This window comes from Cheilinus undulatus, linkage group 7 (assembly GCF_018320785.1).
Source record: "Cheilinus undulatus linkage group 7, ASM1832078v1, whole genome shotgun sequence".
In the NCBI taxonomy this organism is placed as follows: domain Eukaryota; kingdom Metazoa; phylum Chordata; class Actinopteri; order Labriformes; family Labridae; genus Cheilinus; species Cheilinus undulatus.
This window is the reverse complement of record NC_054871.1, coordinates 6,968,304-6,986,803: the sequence shown is the minus strand read 5'-3', so window position 1 is coordinate 6,986,803 and position 18,500 is coordinate 6,968,304. Positions and strand designations below refer to the sequence as shown.

Sequence of the window (18,500 nt, the reverse complement as noted above, 5' to 3'; positions counted from 1 at the left end):
CTGACAACGAGTGGTGTGGGCCTGGTTATTTGTACTATGGGAGCTTGGTGAGCTGAGGCGTCCCAGGAGATGCGGGTGGATTGGCAGCAAGAGTGGGACTGAAATACTGACAGAGAACAAACAAAGAGGGCTCAGCTTCAAAGACGGGAGAATAAACCAATGCACTGTAAAAGAGAAGGAGCTCTCAGAGGTTTTTGAGTTTCACTGGAGGGAGCTGAGATGTACAAAGTTCACATCAGAGGCAGGTTTCTCTCCTGATGTAAGAATCAGTTTGAAGGATTACTCATAAAGCAGTGAGGGTTTAAGAACAGTTAGACATTTACTCTCAGGTTTACTCAGACAGGTGAATATGTAATTGTAGCGCCTTAAACTGAAGCCTCTCCAGTATCTGTTGAGCCAAATTCATCCATTTAAAGGGTGCAGTTTAATGTGAATGGTCTGGAAGACGAAAATGTTATTTTAGTAAAGACTATAATGATTTCCCTGCAGCATGTGAACCCCAGAGTGAGGGGGATCAGAGTTTCATCACACAGTGAGCTGCAGAGTCTGGCTGCACGGATCACACAGGTAAGGACTTTATTTATCAAGGGGCACATTTAGTCTGTTTACAACATTACGTTTACAAATCATGGTGTTTTTCTTTGATTTTTTTGTCTAGATTATTAACAACAACATTGTCACAAAAATGTAAAATGAACTGAAGTTGAAACGTGAAAACTTCTGCTGCTCAAACTTCCACATTTGCCAAACTAATGAAAAAATTAAGGCAATTTTTCTTCTTTTGCAAAATGAACAAGACACGGGAAGAATTCAATATTTTGGGGGAAAAAAACATGCTGCTAAGAAGAAATAATAGATATAGATTATGTAAAAACAATGTTTACTGAGATAAAATAAACATATTGTATGAAAAAATATACAAAAATAAATCATTCAGACAAAATTAACATGGGGAATTGATGCAAATTTAAACAAATGCAAAAGTCCTTGTCATAATTCATCATTTATTAGAGATCACATTTTTGATTATAGGGTACTTTTATATATTTGATAACAATCAGTTAAATAAATCAGTTGTATTTGTTTGGTTACTTGTATTTTTTGTCAGAATTACAGAAGCCCTAAAAGGATACCTATTCATATGTTTAATTTTACATCATATTTATATCAAAATTAGTACATTTTGCTAGAGGTTGCTCCTTATTCTGAAGTAGAATGTATGGATGTAGGAATTCTTCAGGACACATTACAGTTTGCATTAACATCCTCTATGTTGATCTGATAAAAGGTGGAAAGCACTTCAGTACAGCATGGTGTAAACAGGGTCTCAGTCTGTCCTCAGGATGCAGTGTGACGGTCATGCAATATGGAGTTATTTTCCTGCCAAAACTTCACAAACAAATAAAGTGTGTTTCACAAATATCTGGGGATGCACAATCTAATACAGCAAGCAACAAACAAATACACACAATTTTTTCTAATACAAAACCATGCCATATGAAAAAATATGAATATGGAAAAAAGCGTCTAATATGACATAGTTCTCTGCTGTACTAATGCATGTTTCCAGCAGGTGGCGCTGAAGCCCTGTCAAAAGGTGATTGACGTCAGCTCAGGTGATCTCCAACAAGCAGGAATGAAACCAGTCTCATTCCTTCGTCAGGTCAGTTTCAGCCAAATGATTTCCTTCTACACATTCAAAACTTACCTCTTGACTCTGCTGATTTTCTGTTTTTTATTTGTTGTAAATCAACTTATGTTCCTGAGTTCTGTTTTCTAGACACGTCTAACTCTGTCATGTTTTCTCAGGTGTTGGCCGTCTGTTTGCACCCTGAGCTCCTTAAAGACAAAGATCTTCCTCTGGATGTCAGACTCCGAGCTCAGAGGTTCCTGGAGGTCTGTGATGGAGGAAGTCTGGGTGAGGACTTCTCTGTAGCATCTGTCTGTTCAGGTTATTTTATAGAATCATAAGGAGTCAGGGTAGAGGAGGGGGCACTTTGTCAGATGTCCACAGGAAGACTATTCTACAGAGCAGTGGTTCTCAAATGGTGTACCTTGAGGCAAGTCTATGTGTGCCTCGGGAATTTTTATAACCATACATTATTACTACAACTATACAGCAACTAAAGATACTGTAACCCATGTCCTTGCTGCATGCACGCATCAGACATTGCATTGGATCATGCAGCACTGCATGCTCACTGTCCATCTGTCATATTTGCAATTCTCTGCCCTGTATATTGACTGTTTCCATCCATCCATTTTCTATAATGTTTATCCCGTTTGGGGTCACGGGGGCTGGAGCCTATCTGAGCTGTCATTGGGTGAGAGGTGGGGTACATCCTGGACTGGTCGCCAGTCAATCATAGGGCTGACATGTAGAGACGGACAAGCAGGCACAGTCACATTCACACCTACAGCCAATTTTGAGTCACTAGATAACCTAGTGAGCATGTTTTTGGTGGTGGGAGGAAGCCAGAGTACTTAGAAAGAACTCACACATGCACAGGGAGAACATGCAAGCACTGCACAGAAAGGCCCTGGCCAGAAAGTGAACCAGGAACCTTCTTGCTGTGAAGCAACAGTGCCGTCATGCAGCCCCTTGACTGTTTGGCTGTTTTCCCCTTATAAAAATATGACACCTCATAATTTGAAAGTGGAGAGTTGGAGGTGTGGTGCCTTGCATTGACTAGACTCTGTGAGCCACATAGTTTTGTCTCCATATTTGCAGACAGACCATAACATTTCATAAATGGATGTGGGTAAAATTCATGCATCACACTCTCCACTTAGTAATAAAAGCTAACAATTTTGGTGAGTAGAAAGTTGAAAATAATTAAGAATATCCTCTCGTAAGATACTCCTGGTGCTTTGTCATCCTCTGTGCAACCTCTTTTCTTGTCACTTGTCCATCTCGATACGAGTGACAGAGAGGAAAATAAGAATATGGTGACAGGGGAGAAACCTTGTGCCATTAAGGTGTGTGCACTCTGTCGCTCATAGGCTGTCAGGCTGATTTGCAGTTGCGACACGAGCTTAAAAGACTGTTTAAAAGGACATGACTATAGTGTGCCTTGACACTTTGACTTGATTTTTAGTGTTGCTTGGGCAACAAAGTTTGAAAACCACTACTGTACAGGGCCCTTTGTCATGTATTGTCCAATGAGAGGGCTCATCATTGTGTTTCATACAACAGGGTCATCCAAAAAAAGTGCCATTTTTCAAGGCATTGGTGAGTCTACTGGGGGTTTCTGACCTTTTTGTCAGTGTTCCCTTTAATGAATGAAAACAGTCTGCTACAGGAAAAACCTTGTCCAGCACCGACATGGAAAAAATGGTTCATTGCTGTCAAAATTAGCATCAATTTCTATTGTTCTCATTGATAATGTCCCATTAAAAAGGCGCATACACGTGTGTCACTACCAAAATAGTCTTTTATGAACCATCCTGTTACATTAGTTTTAATAAATATATGCAAACCTAATGTTGACAACCTCTGGGCAGACAAAGCCTCTGACCCCTCTAAAATGTTTGGCATCTCTAGGTTCGTACACGGCCTCTTCTGGTATGGAGTACATCAGACGAAGAATTGCTGAGTTCATCACCAGACGAGACGCTGGAGTTCCTTCAAACGCCAAAGATGTCTTTATTTCTAGTGGCTCTCAGAGGGCCCTCATGGTAAAAATTACTTTGAATGTAAACCACCTTTGCCTGAAATGTGTATGTGTAATGTATAAATATATGGATAAGTCTTGCATTGTGTTGTTAAGGTGGCAGTGAAGCTGATTTCCACTGTGGAAGGGGACATCCGTTCAGGAGTGCTGACCCCGATGCCCTGCCCTCACACCCTGCCTGCCCTGCTGGATGAGGCTGGGGTGACACTGGAGCCATACGAGCTGATTGAGGAGCAAGGATGGGCTATAGACCTGGACAAACTACATGAAGCTTTGAAGGATGCTAGGGGGCGCTGTAACCCTAGAGCTATTTACATCAGCAACCCAGGAAACCCTACAGGTAAATGACAGACAAAACCTACATTAAAGCCACATTTAACCTCTTTGGGATTGTCAATTTTTGTTGCTTTTTGTCATCCCAGGTCATGTGCAGGACAGACATTCAATAGAGGAGGTGATTCAGTTTGCAGCAGCAGAGAGACTTCTGCTGCTGGTTGATGAGGTAAAACTTTATCTACAACTCAGTATTTTCTACGGCGGCACATTTCTGCCAGCAAGCTAAAAAATCATAACTTATAAAGTAAAAATGTAATCATTCAAACAAAATATTTATCACAGCATACAATAATAGTAAATAATAGTAGAAGCAAGTAAACAATTTCTGTGTCCATGTTTCAAAATTGTCGTTTTTTTTTTTTAATTAATATCGATATTTCAGTGCAGAAATTATACATAATGTATCTTTAAGGGGCCACCAAAAAGGACCTAGGAGGACTGACTGGGCCTCAGGACCTCCAATTGAACAGCCTGGGTCTACAAGATTAAGAACTGTTTAATGCATTTTCAGTTTATTTGGGACAGTGATGCTGTTTGGGAAGTGAAGGGAAATAAATTCTTTTTTATTTAGGTTTACCTGAGTGTCAGTCAGTGTTTTGGTGGTGTGATAAAAAGCAGTCACATTTTGATTTTGTTAACACAGTATTTAATTATCAAATGAGGAGAAGTCTGTTCAGTGATACTGTCCCTTTTAACCTACAGAATCTAATCTAATCCAACTGCATTAATTCCCTGTTATTCTGTTTTTTTCTCCAGGTGAACCAGGACAGTGTGTTTGGACCAGGCAGAGAGTTTATTTCCTATAAGAGAGTCCTGTTTGAGATGGGCGAAGAGTTCTCACAGACAGTAGAGATGGTCTCCTTTTACTGTCTCTCCACCGCCTGCTGTGGAGAGTGAGTTCTGTCTGCTATATTTGTAAACAGCATTTTGTGGGCTTTTGGGCTCCTTTGGTGGGTCCTGAGGCTAGACCAACCAGGAAACAAAGGGAGTTAGAATGAAACGTCTTCAAATATGTTGAGGATGAAAGAGAAACTAGCCTTTTTCACTTGTGCATAAAATGTTTATGCAGTGTTTTTAATGTTTTTTGTGGTTTTATAAGAGAAAAAGTAGCTAAATTGCTCATGGTTTGTCTTAGGTGTGGTTTGAGGACAGGATACATGGAGATGATCAACATCGACCCACAGGTGAAGTTTTTTGTCGACACGTGTCTTTGCATCGATATCTGTGCTCCGGTGGTGGGACAGCTTGCTCTGGATGTCATGATCGACCCACCAACACCTGGAGACCCGTCCTATGACACATATACACAGGTAGCACATCAGCCTCTTTAGGTTTATAAAAGATTATCAAAGAGCATCAAGATCAGGAACATGCAAGTTTAGCACACAGCCAAACTCAAATAAAATCTCTGTTGTTTCCTAATCCAAAAGGAGATTCTTCTCACTCGAGCCACTTTGTCCCAGAATGCTCAGCGGGCTCAGGAGTTCCTGAATGATCTACCAGGGATGAGATGTGAGCCAGCGATGGGAGGGATCTACCTTTATCCCCGCCTTGATTTACCATCTGAGATTGTCAGGGAGGCAGAGGTGGGAAAATAAGACAAAAAGCTTTAATATACAGGTGAAAAGCAGCAGATTAGACGATATTTTTTAACAGTTCATTCCTTTTGAGAATTTGGTTAGACCAGAGCCATTCCTTGAGTGTTGATATAGAGTAATCTCACCTTTACCTGGCTGTATACAAGGGGCTTTTGATTTGTAAAGTGCTTTTTGTTTTTTCTCTGCAAACGTCAGCTTTCAAACTAGCAATAGAAAGTAGTAAAAATGTGTAAAATCCTCCCCAGTGTGCTTTAAAGTCTTTCCATAAAATAACATTAAACATTCACTTCTCTGTCTTTAGATATCAGAGGTGGAGGCCGATGTTCTGTACTGTCAGAGGTTGTTGAAAGAAGAAGGCGTGTTAGTTGGAGCTGGGAGTCAGAATGGTCAAACTACCGACAAACACCATCTGAGGTGAGCCACGTTAAGTTAAACATATTAAAAGGTCTGTTATGATGTCTCATAGAGTGACTGTATCATGTTTTCTCTCAGGCTGTGTTTTAACGTTCCTTCTGACTCTCTGGAGGACGTCCTGACTCGACTTGGTTCTTTTCACCTTCGCCTCTTGGACGCTCTTCCTCATTCTCACAGAGGTGTGGAGGACATGGATACGAGGGGAAAATATAAAAAAGACATAAAGCCTTTGGTGTAGAAGGATTGATCCTAAATATGAATGTGTCCTATAGAGAGTAGATTTGTGATACTAACTATACTTTAAAACTTTTGATGATTAATGATCCAAACCAGACTGGGACTGGTGATCTAAAACACCCCAGTCCTTCTTTTTTATGCATAAAATTCCAAGGCAGTAGTACTAGTTCAGTATAATCACCTACTGTATGTTTGTCTCCTGCTTAACAAATAAACAAAGCACAAAAGTCAAAATATCATTCTTTGAAAAGCTTTGAATTCAAATTTAATTGTACCTTGAATTTTGTGTAACCATCCTTGTATAGCAATTGACACACTGTAAGACAATTCAAAATATTTACAGTTCTTTTAAAATTCTTTTATACAAATAAGTAAAAATACATTACAGCGATTAAATTACAATTGTAATTACAGAACATGATTTCCTTCTGATGTTTTAGTTTGTTGACATTTAAATACATGGTTACAGCAAAAACCAGTGCTGAGTATTAAGGCTGGGTGACTCTTTATGTCACATGTTTTCCTTTAAAAAGGATCTGAAGTGGGTTAAGGCTGAAAAGACCCATGAACAGCACACTCTATTTATGTGCAGAACAAATTTAAATGCATTTCCAGACTGCAATCCAAAATCTACATTTATTCTAACAGTTTACAGGTTTTTAATCATCTGTATACAGCTTTTGTCAACACATTAAAGACTAGGGTCATCATAATTACTGAAACTTTGACACTATTTTGATGTCACTTGTTTCCATTAGATTCAATCTCCAGAAAACCATGAGTGCTGGGAGGTAAAGAAGCTGTGAAAACCTACATAACCTCAATTAGATTTTTAGCATAAGGCTGCTACCAGAAAAAGAGAGAGGAGTAATGGTCCTTCTAAAGTCACAGGTCAGCAAATAGTGATGTTTCTCAAGACTTTTTGGTATTAAAGTTATGTTTTTATCTCTAACATTCTCTTAACTGCATAAAAACACATTTCATTTTCAGGTATGAAAACAGGTATAAATGCTGATTGAGTCTTACTATCAAAGTTTAAAGGGGACATATTATGCAAAAATCATTTTTTCAGACTTTTCTAACAAAAATATGTGCCTCTGGCCTGTCTACAATCCCCTCAAGTACCAAAAGAAAATCTCTCTTCAGCTGGCATCTGAGAGGAGGATCAGGAGAGCTACATCCATTCAGCCACATCCATTTTCTGAGGGGGGCGGAGTCAGACAGCTCATTAACATTTAAAGCCACAGACAGAAATAGCTTGTTCTGAGCAGGGCTGAAACAGAGGGTTTTTGTAGACATGAAAAAATCCAACACTGGAGTGGTTTTTTAGCAACAAACTTCATTGGCATGTTTTGGAGCCTCTGAGACCAATTTAACTTTTTCTTAATAGGGTAAAATATGTCCCCTCTAAAATTCTAATATCAAGACTTTAATTTGTAACGACCAAGAATGTGCAGAAATCTGGATAAGATATTTACATTCACCAGTATCTTAGTCAGGATGTGGAGTTTACATGCTCTAATCATAACCCCGATACTTACGGTTCTCAATCTGATCACAACCAGGGCATCTGTGTGGACATTATCTCAGTCTTTAATTGAAAACCTTGAGGAAGATTGCTTTTTTCCCCTAATATGAGGTTAGAAGACCAGCATCTCGACATCTCTATTGATATTTCTGTATCATGTGCAAACAAATGTGTAGATATTCAGCGCGTCCAACTTGCGTTTCCTTCAATAATCAGTCAGTGCTTCTCAGAGTTTAGTGTAAATCCTCTTGGCACGTTGGTGAGGAATCACTTATCTGCAGTGTCATTTTAAGGCTGTACAGAATGAGTTTTGCTTTGTCCAGAGAGAACAAGGATCCTCTATATACGTAAAAGGGCTGACTGAAGTTTCTCGGTGGAAAGCTGATACCGCTGTTGTCTGATGATGTCCAGACAGTCACTGAGAACCTGCAGGCAGAAAAACAACAATCATGAATATCTGAAGCTGAAACTTAGCTTGAAATCTCTGCTGGAGTGACGGCAGGATCAGAAAGTGTTGGTATGTCATGTATAGAGCAGTGGCAAGACTGGCACACTCTGGTTCAGCAACATGTAGTTTAGACTGGGAGAGGAACAGCAACATCACCAGGGCCCTTGAGGAAACTAAATATATGAATTCAGGACAAGTTCTCCAGCCGTTCCTTTAAATAATCTTTTATCTCTATTTTAAAATCAGTTGTCTTTCTTCACTGCTTGGCTGTTACAAGTTGTGACTGTTAAGAAATTACTAAATATGTTTATACTGCCCCCTCCTGGCAAATAATCAACACATGCAGACCAACACCTATAGCAATCATAAAGATGCCTAAAACAGGCCAATAATGTGTTTACAGCAACACATTAGTCATTCAAATTAAGTCTTCAAGGTGAAAAATTGTATCAAATATTCACATTCATTAACACGAAAAATAAAAACACCCCATTATAAGACGTTTTGCCCCTGATGAAGAAGTGACACTGATGCAGTGTTGTTTCCAAAAGTTGAACTGTTCTCATCTGGTCTGTTAAGGATGCTTTGATGCTTATGATTCTGTTCGTCATAATTCTCTAATCTATTTTTGAAAATAAATGCATTAAATTTGTGATTTAAAAAGTGATGGATCTAGTCCACAGCCTGTGATTTTCTTGAGTCTGACCTCTTCATATAAAGTTTCTTTCTTTACCTTCCTGGTGTCCTGAGGCAGAATAACTCCATCATCCCACAGCCTGCCAGAGGAGAAGAATGCTGAGCTCTCTTCTTCTAATCTCTTATTTAACTTCTCCTCCCGTTTCTTCTGCTCCTCGTCTGGCTGCTCACTGTCAGGGGGGAGCAAAGAGTCAGAGTGACCAGGAGCCGCCATCGACACTCTGGCGTTTGGCCACAGGAACAGGAAGTTTGGATCAAAGGCCCGCCCACACTAGAGTAAAGACAAATCAAGTAAAAAAGCTCATTAAAGTGTGTAGCCTAAATCCTGCAAATGCATCATGTTACCCTTACTTTACGAGGTTTAATACACCTTTCACATTGAGATTCACATTGCATGGCTCTCTAAAATTGAATAACAAACTTTTTTTTTTAAACATGCAACATGTATGACTGGTGTGCTTATTTAGGAACAAAGAGCCAACAATTGTCTGGCTGGAACATTACACATTTCCAACTTAGTGTTTTAGGAGTTTACCTGCGATTTCTGTTAATTGAAAATCAGAAAATGCTCAATATTGGGTGCCTATAGCTTCTATTTCTGTTGGTATCAACAAAAGGGTTTTTCTCATTGGCTTTCTACTAGCATTATTTTGAAATTTGACACACTGGTACAACCTTGCATGGATTTATTAAATCATTAAAGTGATAATTTTATTCTTCAGCAGAAAAGAAATAAAAACCAACTAAAGCACACATTTAACTTTTCTATTATCATTTTTTCAAAGTGAGGAGTACTTAAAGTTTAAATTCTATCCATGTAAAACTGAATTCAGAAGTATCTCCTCAGACTCTCACCATGGCGTAACTATCAGCACCGTGACAACCACCAATCACCACAGTGATTTTAGGGACGGAGGCACATGCCACTGCTGACATCATCGACCCTTGAGCCTTCAGACGGTTACTGTTTGTCTCTGCCTGAAAAAGAGAAACAGACACACAAAGACTACTTAATTATTAGATAAAATACTGCAGAGTTTAATCACATATTCCTTATTTTCATTCATTCATGTATGACTTTACTTTTAGTTGTTTTGATGTCCAGAAAATGGCAGATAGAATTAAAATACAAGAAGCAGAAAGAAGTTTTGAAATTGACTTGTATGATGCATTTTGAAACTGTTAAATTAAATTAGAATCAGAAACACATCATCTATCTGGAACAACATTCACTTGTTTAAGTCCTGGGTTCTCAACTGCTGGGTCAGAGCCCTAAAGCAGGTTGCATAGCCATTTTCAGATTTATGCCTGAAAAAAAGTTGTGTCAGAAGTCTCTGATGTGCTTTTACTTTGAAGGATGTGTCTCTCTGTCTTTGTTTTGGACCATCCCAAGTCCAAACTGTCCCATAAAAGTAATTTGGTTATGATTAAAACCACCAAACAAATTTGGGTTAAGATTTATTAAGGATGTGGTGGTTGGTCCTGACACTAAACCAGCTGAGAACCACTGGTTTAAGTTGCTCTAACCCAATCTAGCAGGGAGAAATAGAGGTATATAACAGAAGTGCTAAAAGGAAATCAGTATGTTTTTTTTATTTTATAGCTTTCTTGGAACAGCAAGTAATTTTAAACAAAGAAAGGCAAGACCACGCTTCAGCTGAAAAACAACTGCAAACGACTGCATCTCAGAGCAGACAGACTATAATATTTTTACTCTAAGGAAGACACCTGCCATCTCATAACATCAGTTTGTGGTTTGTTTACACCATATTAAAGTTGCTGAACTAACCTTGAGCTGCAGCATTTCTTTCAGTTTTTGCTGTGATAAGTCTTTTTAGTTTATTTTTTCAAGCTCTTAGCTCATTTATATTTTTGTCTCAAGGTACTGACCCTTTCTTTCTCATGGTAACAACTTAGTTTAGGACAATTTCTCAAGATCTTGAGAAACAGAGTCTTTATCAGGGGAAAACCAGTGTTGTCATCACATGATAACACCGTAAATTTACCACAATATCAAGAAAACAACAAAACTTTTCCTGCTGTCACAGGAAATCTTGATCCAATTAAATGCATGGATGCATTTCCTCTTAGGGCTTTCTAATAGAAATGCAATTTAAAAAAAGAAATGAATACAAAACTCCATAGTATCAAAACAGCCACAGACAAAAGGCTGAGACAGTTGAAAGAATACAGCATTTTGTCCAGAAAGCACAGTAATGGACAACAGATGATGCACATGCAGAGTGTTGCAAAGTTCTTACCTGTGTTGTGGAGAGTGTCAGAGCAGCTGAGGGGGCCGTGTTCTGCAGGAAGATGAGTGGGATGTCTCTCTGGTCACATAACTGGACAAAATGACTGCCTTTCAGTGCAGCCTCGTATGACAGCTCTCCGTTGTTGGCTATGATTCCCACCAGGTGCCTAAAAAGTGGGATTTAAACATAATTTGACAATTGAAGTACATTAAATAATAAGTGAATACCTGATTAATCTTTACTGCTGTTCAGGTTCACTCAACATGTGCATAAACATGTTGCTCAAAGTGTCCAGAACACAAAAAACTATGTACCAAATGCAAAATCAATAATGGCTACATCAACCACACCACTGTATTGCTGATTTATGTAGGCTTGTATACATCAGTTAATGTTGCCCTTTTTGCAAGTGCATCAAGAAATGGTAACCAGAGTCAAACTGCATGTTTGTGCATATATAAAGACAATAAAGTTGACTGATTCTGTGCAACACAGACAGGATTGAATGGGTATTATTGGCGAAATTGTCTTGGATTCCTCAGACCTGCTTTAGTCTATCACAAAGTCAAATTAGCTCCTCAGACTCTTATGAATAATTAAATTACTATTCTATTCATTATTGTGATACTTATGACAAATAAATGCTACTAACTGAACCCTTGTTTAGAAATCTTATGTAGCTTTTAGTCCCTATTGGAGGAAACGCATTGGAGTTTTGTATTTGGCCTCTGTCGCTGAATACTGATCTGATTAAGAAGTCACAGAGGGCGGCTGTTAATCCCACAGGGGGTCACCCAGTTTATAAGGGAGGAGTTTAAACATTCATTTTCAGGTTAAAAAAGCAACTATAGCTTCAGATAGATGAGAAAAGACTGTATTTTTGCATCCATGAAACAAAGAAGATACTTTTACATAGTAATACAGTATTTGACCTTCCATCTTGAGGTCAGTCAGTAATAAATTATATATTCTATTCTTCAGCTTTTGGTTCTGCAAGAGAGATTGCTCTTATCTTTTCCTTTTCTATCACTCTTAAAAATATCTAATTCCAATTCCTCTGTTGTTTTTATTTTGGTCTCTGTGTTTAATAGTGCTCCAGGATTCTTATGTTTGATTGTAGCTTTTGTTGTTTTTAAATGTGCTTTCTAAATAATTTTGTGTTTAATATTTACTGGGGAGATTTTATTTGATTTGTGCTGGCAGGGTCCTTACAAAAACAGAGATTCAGTACCATACAATATCCTACTTACCATTCTGACATTACTAAGGACATAAGCTGCCAGTTTCTTGTTAGAAATGTACACTATTCTTGTATTTGCTCTGATGATATCATTCTGTGAATGTGTTTGATTACCCATGTATCTTCCCAAATCCGGTGACGAGCGTCGTCCCGTAGCGAGCTTTAAACTCCTGGAAGCGGCTCCCGTCAGTTAGTCGACTGACTACCTGGACGGACACAAACAGCCAAATAACCGTGATCAGTGCTGGTTAAGTAAATATTCACTTCTTCTTCACTTCTTCTTTTTTTTTTTTTTTTTTTTTTTTTTAAATCCCGAAGGGCTACTGGGTAAACACAAGAAAATAAAACAACAGATGGATATGAAAACTACAAAATTTTCAATGTTAAAATTTAAAATTTTAGGAACAAAACAAGCATGTAAGGAATGAATCCAGCATTATTTAAGGATATATGAGATAAGCATATTCCCAACCATGAAAACATGTCTGTCATATGTTTTTAAACATAAAGGCTTGGTGCAGAGATTGTGAAAACTTTGATTGTAAGTAACGCTTATCAGTGTACCATTTTAGCATCCAGACTGTAGTTATAACTCCTTGGAGCAAGCCCCAGAAGCTCCTCTGGACTGTACCGGGGCTCCTCCTCTGCTTTCCTCTTCGTCATCACCTCCTCATCATCTTCCTCTGGTAGCTGGAAGTTTAGTGTAGATATGATGTTTCTGGTGTAACTGTATGCCTCCTTCTCTTCCCAGGCAAAATGGTCCACACAGCCACTCACTCTGTAACCACAAAATGGATAAACTGATTCAAATATGTTGTTCTTTCTTTTGTTTCTGTCTGTTTAGGGTTTTTTTTTATTTTATAGACTCACTCAGCATGAAGCCTAGCTCCTCCCAAGTTTTCTGGTGTGACTTCTTCTCCCGTGGCAGCCTTAACAAGAGGTGGTCCACCCAGGAAGATGGTCCCTATCCGGTGCACCATGACTGCTTCTTCTGCCATAGTAGGAATGTACGCTCCACCCGCTGTACACGACCCACAGACCACCGATACCTTTAGAATTATAAATGTTTTAATCTAAAACAGTACTTTAATGTCTAATGTGACTTCTAGTTATCTTTATCTTTGGATACTGCCCAAGTAAAGAAAGCATGCACAGCTTTTAATTCTTTACCTGTGGGATCTTCATGGCTGACATGATGGCTTCATTATAGAACGTCCTTCCTCCCTGGTTCTTATCAGGAAAGATCTCAGACTGGATATTTATGTAAACATAGAGAATTAGAGATTAAAACAGCAGGCAGCATATCATAGCTTTCATTCAGACCTCCTGAGAAGATGCCTCTTTAGCTCTGTCAACACTGGTAAGAGTTCAGACAGAAACCAGCATTTATATGCAGTACTACGCAAAAAATCTTGGTCCATGCTAACACTCTAGAAAACACAAATCATAATAAAATTCACAGCTGTGGGCTTACATGAGTAAACAGGAACCAGATTATTTTTCACTGTTTGGTTAATAATTTGCATTAAATATGGTACTAAAACTGAGGAAAAGCAATGCAAGCAAAAAACAATAATGACAGCCAATCATTAAGATAGATGTGCAGAGATGTGTTCATATGTTAACCTGCAGAGGTAGAAAAGCTCCTCCAGAGTCGACCAGATACACACAGGGCAGGCGGTTCTGTATTGCTACCTCTTGTGCTCGTAGCTGCTTCTTCACTGTGATTGGATAAGCTGTGCCGCCTTTCACTGTGGCATCGTTGGCAATAAACACACACCACAGACCATTGATCCTGCCAATGCCTGAAGGGGTGCAAAACCAACACATACACACAGTACACAGGGACATATGTCATTGGTGTTTATTTGTGTATCGCTGCGTTTTCATACAGTTAAAATGAAAGCGATAAATGTCAGAAACAAAGAGATAAACAAAGTTAACTTGGTAAATCAGTAGCAGTTCGCTGTAGTCAAAGCGATCAGATTATACAGTCTATAGTTAGTACCAAAGACACAGATGCAGCGAGTAGTTTCTGACCAGTCAGGCAGCCGGCTGAAGGGATATCTCCGTACGGCAGACCCAGACCAGCAAATGGAGACAGCTCCAGGAAGTCCTCATCATCCAGCAGGAGCTTTAGCCGATCCCTGACCAGCAGCTTTTTGTTCCTCTGAGTGTGTCTGGCGATGGCATTTTCCCCTCCACCTTTCCTAATTTTTTCACTCAACTCCATGAACCTTACAAAGACAGATTTGGAAATGTATTACAGTAATGTATGAGCTGATCAGAGCTCTAACAGACCAGCTAATGAGTGCATGACTTACTCTTTGTGGCAGGTGTTGCTGTTTCGGAGGTTGGCTTCATAAACGTGGCGTTGGATGAGTTGTAAGGGCTGCTCAAGTACAGGGAAGGCACTGCGGAGAGATCTCCTCTTTCGGGCTGCAGAGCTCATACAACGGACGGGACATTTCCCACACTGCTCAGAAAGCCTGAAACACAAGATAGTAACTCAACATGAATAGGGTAAGTACAGGCTGTAATGGTCCAGCTGGTGAGATGAACTGTGCAGGGAAAAGAAGCATGTTTGTATCCTATTTACAACATGACACCATGATTAAAACAAAGAGATTACTATCAAAAAAGAGTCTAACTCACACAGATTGTCAGTAAGCACTGTCTCAGCTTATTCATCTCCAGTTTTGCATCATCTTAATTAATCCCAGATAATTTATTTGGAAATGCAGAATAAACTGATAGTATCTCACTTATGTTATAAAACGTCAATGAGCAGACGAACTATAACTATTCGTTTTTTTGTTTGTTTTTTTCAAGTACACTTCTTTATTTAAAGGTGTTACATTGTAAGCATGGTTTAGTTATGTTATTTTTGTGACTATCTACATGTGTAATGTGGATGAAATAGTAGCTATGTCAATATTATATATATATTTGCCAAATATATTTCCAGTTAATAAACTATTGACATAAATGTGGGCAACAGAAAGCCAGATAGGTAAATTAAGACTCTGACCTCACTAAAACAAAGTGATCAAAAATGCAAATTTCTGAGTTACAGATGAGATGGTTACTTTTATTGGATGTGATCTGGATCTCTCACCTTCCAGTATATTTTAGCAACTAAAGAAGAAAATGCAAGGCACAAGACAAACTGAACCAAACTTACCGGAAAACTTCTGTATTTAGCAAGAAAGACCATCATCAAATGCTGGATATCTAAAGACAACCCTCTATTGGATGACTGATAAAAGACGGTTCTGAGAATACTCCCTCTTAAAAAACTGACTTATGCCTTTCCTAGGAACACTGAGGGATTCCTGAGGATATGGTAGCCTGTCTCAGATGCTACTGATCCTTTTAGTCTTGGCTTTGCTGTGGTGGTGCGGGTATTTTTATTTTTTGCCGTTTCATACGTGCTGTGTCTATGTATCATCAGATAATCTCAAATTTCGGCCTGTAAATTTTGTAAAAGATGCTCCACTGACACTAAAACCTCAATAAAAAGAGCAAGAAAATATCATAGACAAATTCATGGGCAGGTGCATTTGAAATTAATTCAAACCACAATATTTGTATCAGCAGGAGCCTCCGTCTGTGTTTACCTGTAGTGTCTCTCCTCCTTAGATTTTCTCAGCATCCGTGATAAAGGTGAGGTAAAAGGAGGCACAAAGACTGGACACATTCTTCCTCCACCGCACACACTCCTTTGAGGGACAGAGAGAGAAGTGACAAACAGGTTGGTTCTCAGATGTTGATCTGGTGTAAGCACGACAGAAAGTTCACAAGTTGATATTTGTTTCCAATTATAATGACTTGGTGCATGAATAACTACATGTCTACAAGCATATAATATTGGAGTATTGCAACTGTAAACTTACTTTTTCAAGATCCTACTCTGGATCTGACCCATCTTTGTATAAAAAAAAGACAAATATTCCCTTTCTCCTGCTTCTTGATTATGAAAATGTGGTGCTTCTGTTTTCTTCTTACAGGGCTGATTCCCTGACTTGAGGACAGGACCCCTTGTATAGGTTATCAGACAAATGTGAGGGATTTGAAAGATAGTTTTCAAAAATGAAAAACACTGTTCTGCAACACAAATTTAGATGATCCTATTTGCTCTGTCCCTCTCATGTTGTCTTTCTGTGCTATCAGGGGTTTTACTACTTTGTTGCCTCTGTTATGTGCTTGAATGAACCAACATGAAGCCCCACAAGGTCAAAGGGAAAAGTTTTTTTATCATGCAACATATACAGCACCATTGTCTTTACAGAAAAAGATTATGCGTATAAAACAGCTGATTAAATGTAATGCAATTTTGTAATTCATAACAACTTATTAGGCTTTTCAACTGGCATCAATTCAACTCTGCACATGTTGCATGTTTTCTTTTGCTGCCTTGATGAAGTGCAACTAATGGCACTCTTCTTATCACCACATAAATTGAAATACGGCAAGTTGAAATGTCTTAGTCGCATAAGAAGGAATGTATGACCTTCTCACCCTTTTTTTAACTTCTCTATCGTTTAAATACTCCAGGAGAAAAACAAGAGCAAACAGAAATCTTCAACACCACTGGCCTATAACTGAGACAAGAAGAAAATAAATGAAAACTTTTGCAATTAACATTAAAATCTTAAAGAACACTTAGAAATGCTTTTGTGGATGAACAACAATCTTTAAACTAGCTCAACAGGAACATCACAAACTAGCATGATATTTATTTAGGCAATAGGTTATAGACAAAGAACAGTCTGAGAACACAAACACATTTGGCTCATATTTCTGCTCATAAATCTAAATTTATGCATAAGCACACTGTCAAACCTTCTTTTCCAGAACTATATAGATATTTTAATGCAAAACTAATCTTTAGCTTAACGGTTACTATATGTAAGGAAAATGTATGCCAAAGGTCGTGAAGACATAGAGTACTTGAAGTGACAGACAAATGAAATGATTTATGAAAGAATTATATGGTATGACAACGTCTCTTACCTTGCCATACGTCGATACATGTCTGCTGTAAAATATCTGATCAATTAAGCTCAGAAATTGCCTGAAATCTGCTTCAATACAGTTTCGTTGACATCTCTCCCTAGGCTACTAGCTACTCTACTGTGGCGAAATTCTTCTTCGTCTGAAGCGTATCAGCCGGCAGTCGGGCTGTTGAGCTCACTACCGCCACCTCAAGGAAAATTACTAATAAGGACTTTCTGTACTTTATTTGTACACTGCAAAATTATTGACATGGAAAATAAATCACTTTTTGTAGTATACCGAATACTTTTGTCTATCTATCTATCTATCTATCTATCTATCTATCTATCTATCTATCTATCTATCTATCTATCTATCTATCTATCTATCTATCTATCTATCTAATGTTCTTATCACTGTAGTGACATATCTTGTCCACTAGAGGGAACTGTTCTTTCACTAATGAAGGAGTTCAGATTCAGTGTAGAGATTTATCAGTATGCCACTTATTACGTGTACCACATTAAAAACGCACTTATTTTCAGTAAATAAAAATGACCAACAAATTGTAAACATAAAGAAGACATAATTTGAAAAGCCATTGTAGAGATCAACATGTGTTGTCATTTAAAACAAAATGCTTAAAGGCTAAACTATTGGATCATAAAAATAGAAATTTCTACTTTAAGCCTCTGATCATCTTTGATCAAAACTCTTATGAGGCATCACCATATGCACTTGAAAAAAAACTTTGAGTAAAATACTACAATAACTAAAAAAAAAAATCTTTTTTTTTTGTTGTTGTTGTTGTTGTTTTTTTGCACTGGAAGTTACCCCAAAATATGATTCGTTTGGCTTATCAATCAAGCATAACTAGCCTTTATGTGCATTTAAGTTGAAATAATTTAATGTTGAACTTGATTAAATTATTTTTATATGTGTTCCTTTCATTAACTTATGATTAATTATGATTGTCTGTTGAGAGAGTTGCACATAAAATATAAATAGGCTTCTTGGTATACAAGTTGCTCATATCAACACTGTACAGTATTTCAAGGGCCACTTTGGTCCGGGACCCC

The 18,500-nt window shown here is 38.2% G+C and overlaps 2 protein-coding genes across 3 annotated transcripts; one reads left to right on the top strand and one right to left on the bottom strand.

Annotated features, from left to right (window-relative positions):
• The first annotated feature begins 474 nt into the window (after positions 1–474).
• LOC121512201 (alanine aminotransferase 2-like) lies at positions 475–6,260 on the top strand. Its single transcript, XM_041791359.1, has 11 exons — positions 475–567; positions 1,574–1,663; positions 1,810–1,918; positions 3,545–3,678; positions 3,771–4,014; positions 4,097–4,176; positions 4,767–4,903; positions 5,146–5,320; positions 5,441–5,596; positions 5,910–6,022; positions 6,101–6,260. The coding sequence occupies exons 1-11, from the start codon at positions 475–477 to the stop codon at positions 6,258–6,260; spliced, it is 1,491 nt and encodes a 496-aa protein (XP_041647293.1).
• A 1,280-nt stretch (positions 6,261–7,540) lies between these two features.
• Positions 7,541–17,575, bottom strand: si:ch211-198n5.11 (methylcrotonoyl-coenzyme A carboxylase 2). Of its 2 annotated transcripts, none has more exons than XM_041792360.1 (13): positions 17,440–17,575; positions 16,044–16,145; positions 14,748–14,912; positions 14,464–14,660; positions 14,050–14,228; positions 13,594–13,674; positions 13,294–13,472; positions 12,988–13,201; positions 12,538–12,629; positions 11,193–11,349; positions 9,787–9,909; positions 8,969–9,202; positions 7,541–8,213 (listed from the first exon to the last, which is right to left on the bottom strand). In XM_041792360.1, the coding sequence occupies exons 1-13, from the start codon at positions 17,457–17,459 to the stop codon at positions 8,127–8,129; spliced, it is 1,830 nt and encodes a 609-aa protein (XP_041648294.1). In that variant the 5' UTR covers positions 17,460–17,575; the 3' UTR covers positions 7,541–8,126. The 2 variants fall into 2 exon arrangements, with proteins under 2 accessions (XP_041648294.1, XP_041648293.1); XM_041792359.1 differs by lacking the exon at positions 17,440–17,575 and adding an exon at positions 16,320–16,453.
• Between the last annotated feature and the right edge of the window lie 925 nt (positions 17,576–18,500).

What these genes read in the sequence shown, in the direction of transcription:
- LOC121512201 (XM_041791359.1), top strand. Translation starts at nt 475, where the DNA reads ATGATTTCCCTGCAGCATGTGAACCCCAGAGTGAGGGGGATCAGAGTT. An exon ending in CAGTCTCATTCCTTCGTCAG is followed by an intron (nt 1,664 to 1,809) that starts GTCAGTTTCAGC and finishes ATGTTTTCTCAG; the next exon opens with GTGTTGGCCGTCTGTTTGCA. An exon ending in GCTCTCAGAGGGCCCTCATG is followed by an intron (nt 3,679 to 3,770) that starts GTAAAAATTACT and finishes TGTGTTGTTAAG; the next exon opens with GTGGCAGTGAAGCTGATTTC.
- si:ch211-198n5.11 (XM_041792359.1), bottom strand. Translation starts at nt 16,351, where the DNA reads ATGGGTCAGATCCAGAGTAGGATCTTGAAAAA. An exon ending in CAGAGTAGGATCTTGAAAAA is followed by an intron (nt 16,146 to 16,319) that starts GTAAGTTTACAG and finishes TGTCCCTCAAAG; the next exon opens with GAGTGTGTGCGGTGGAGGAA. An exon ending in ACAGTCTGGATGCTAAAATG is followed by an intron (nt 12,630 to 12,987) that starts GTACACTGATAA and finishes GTGTCCGTCCAG; the next exon opens with GTAGTCAGTCGACTAACTGA.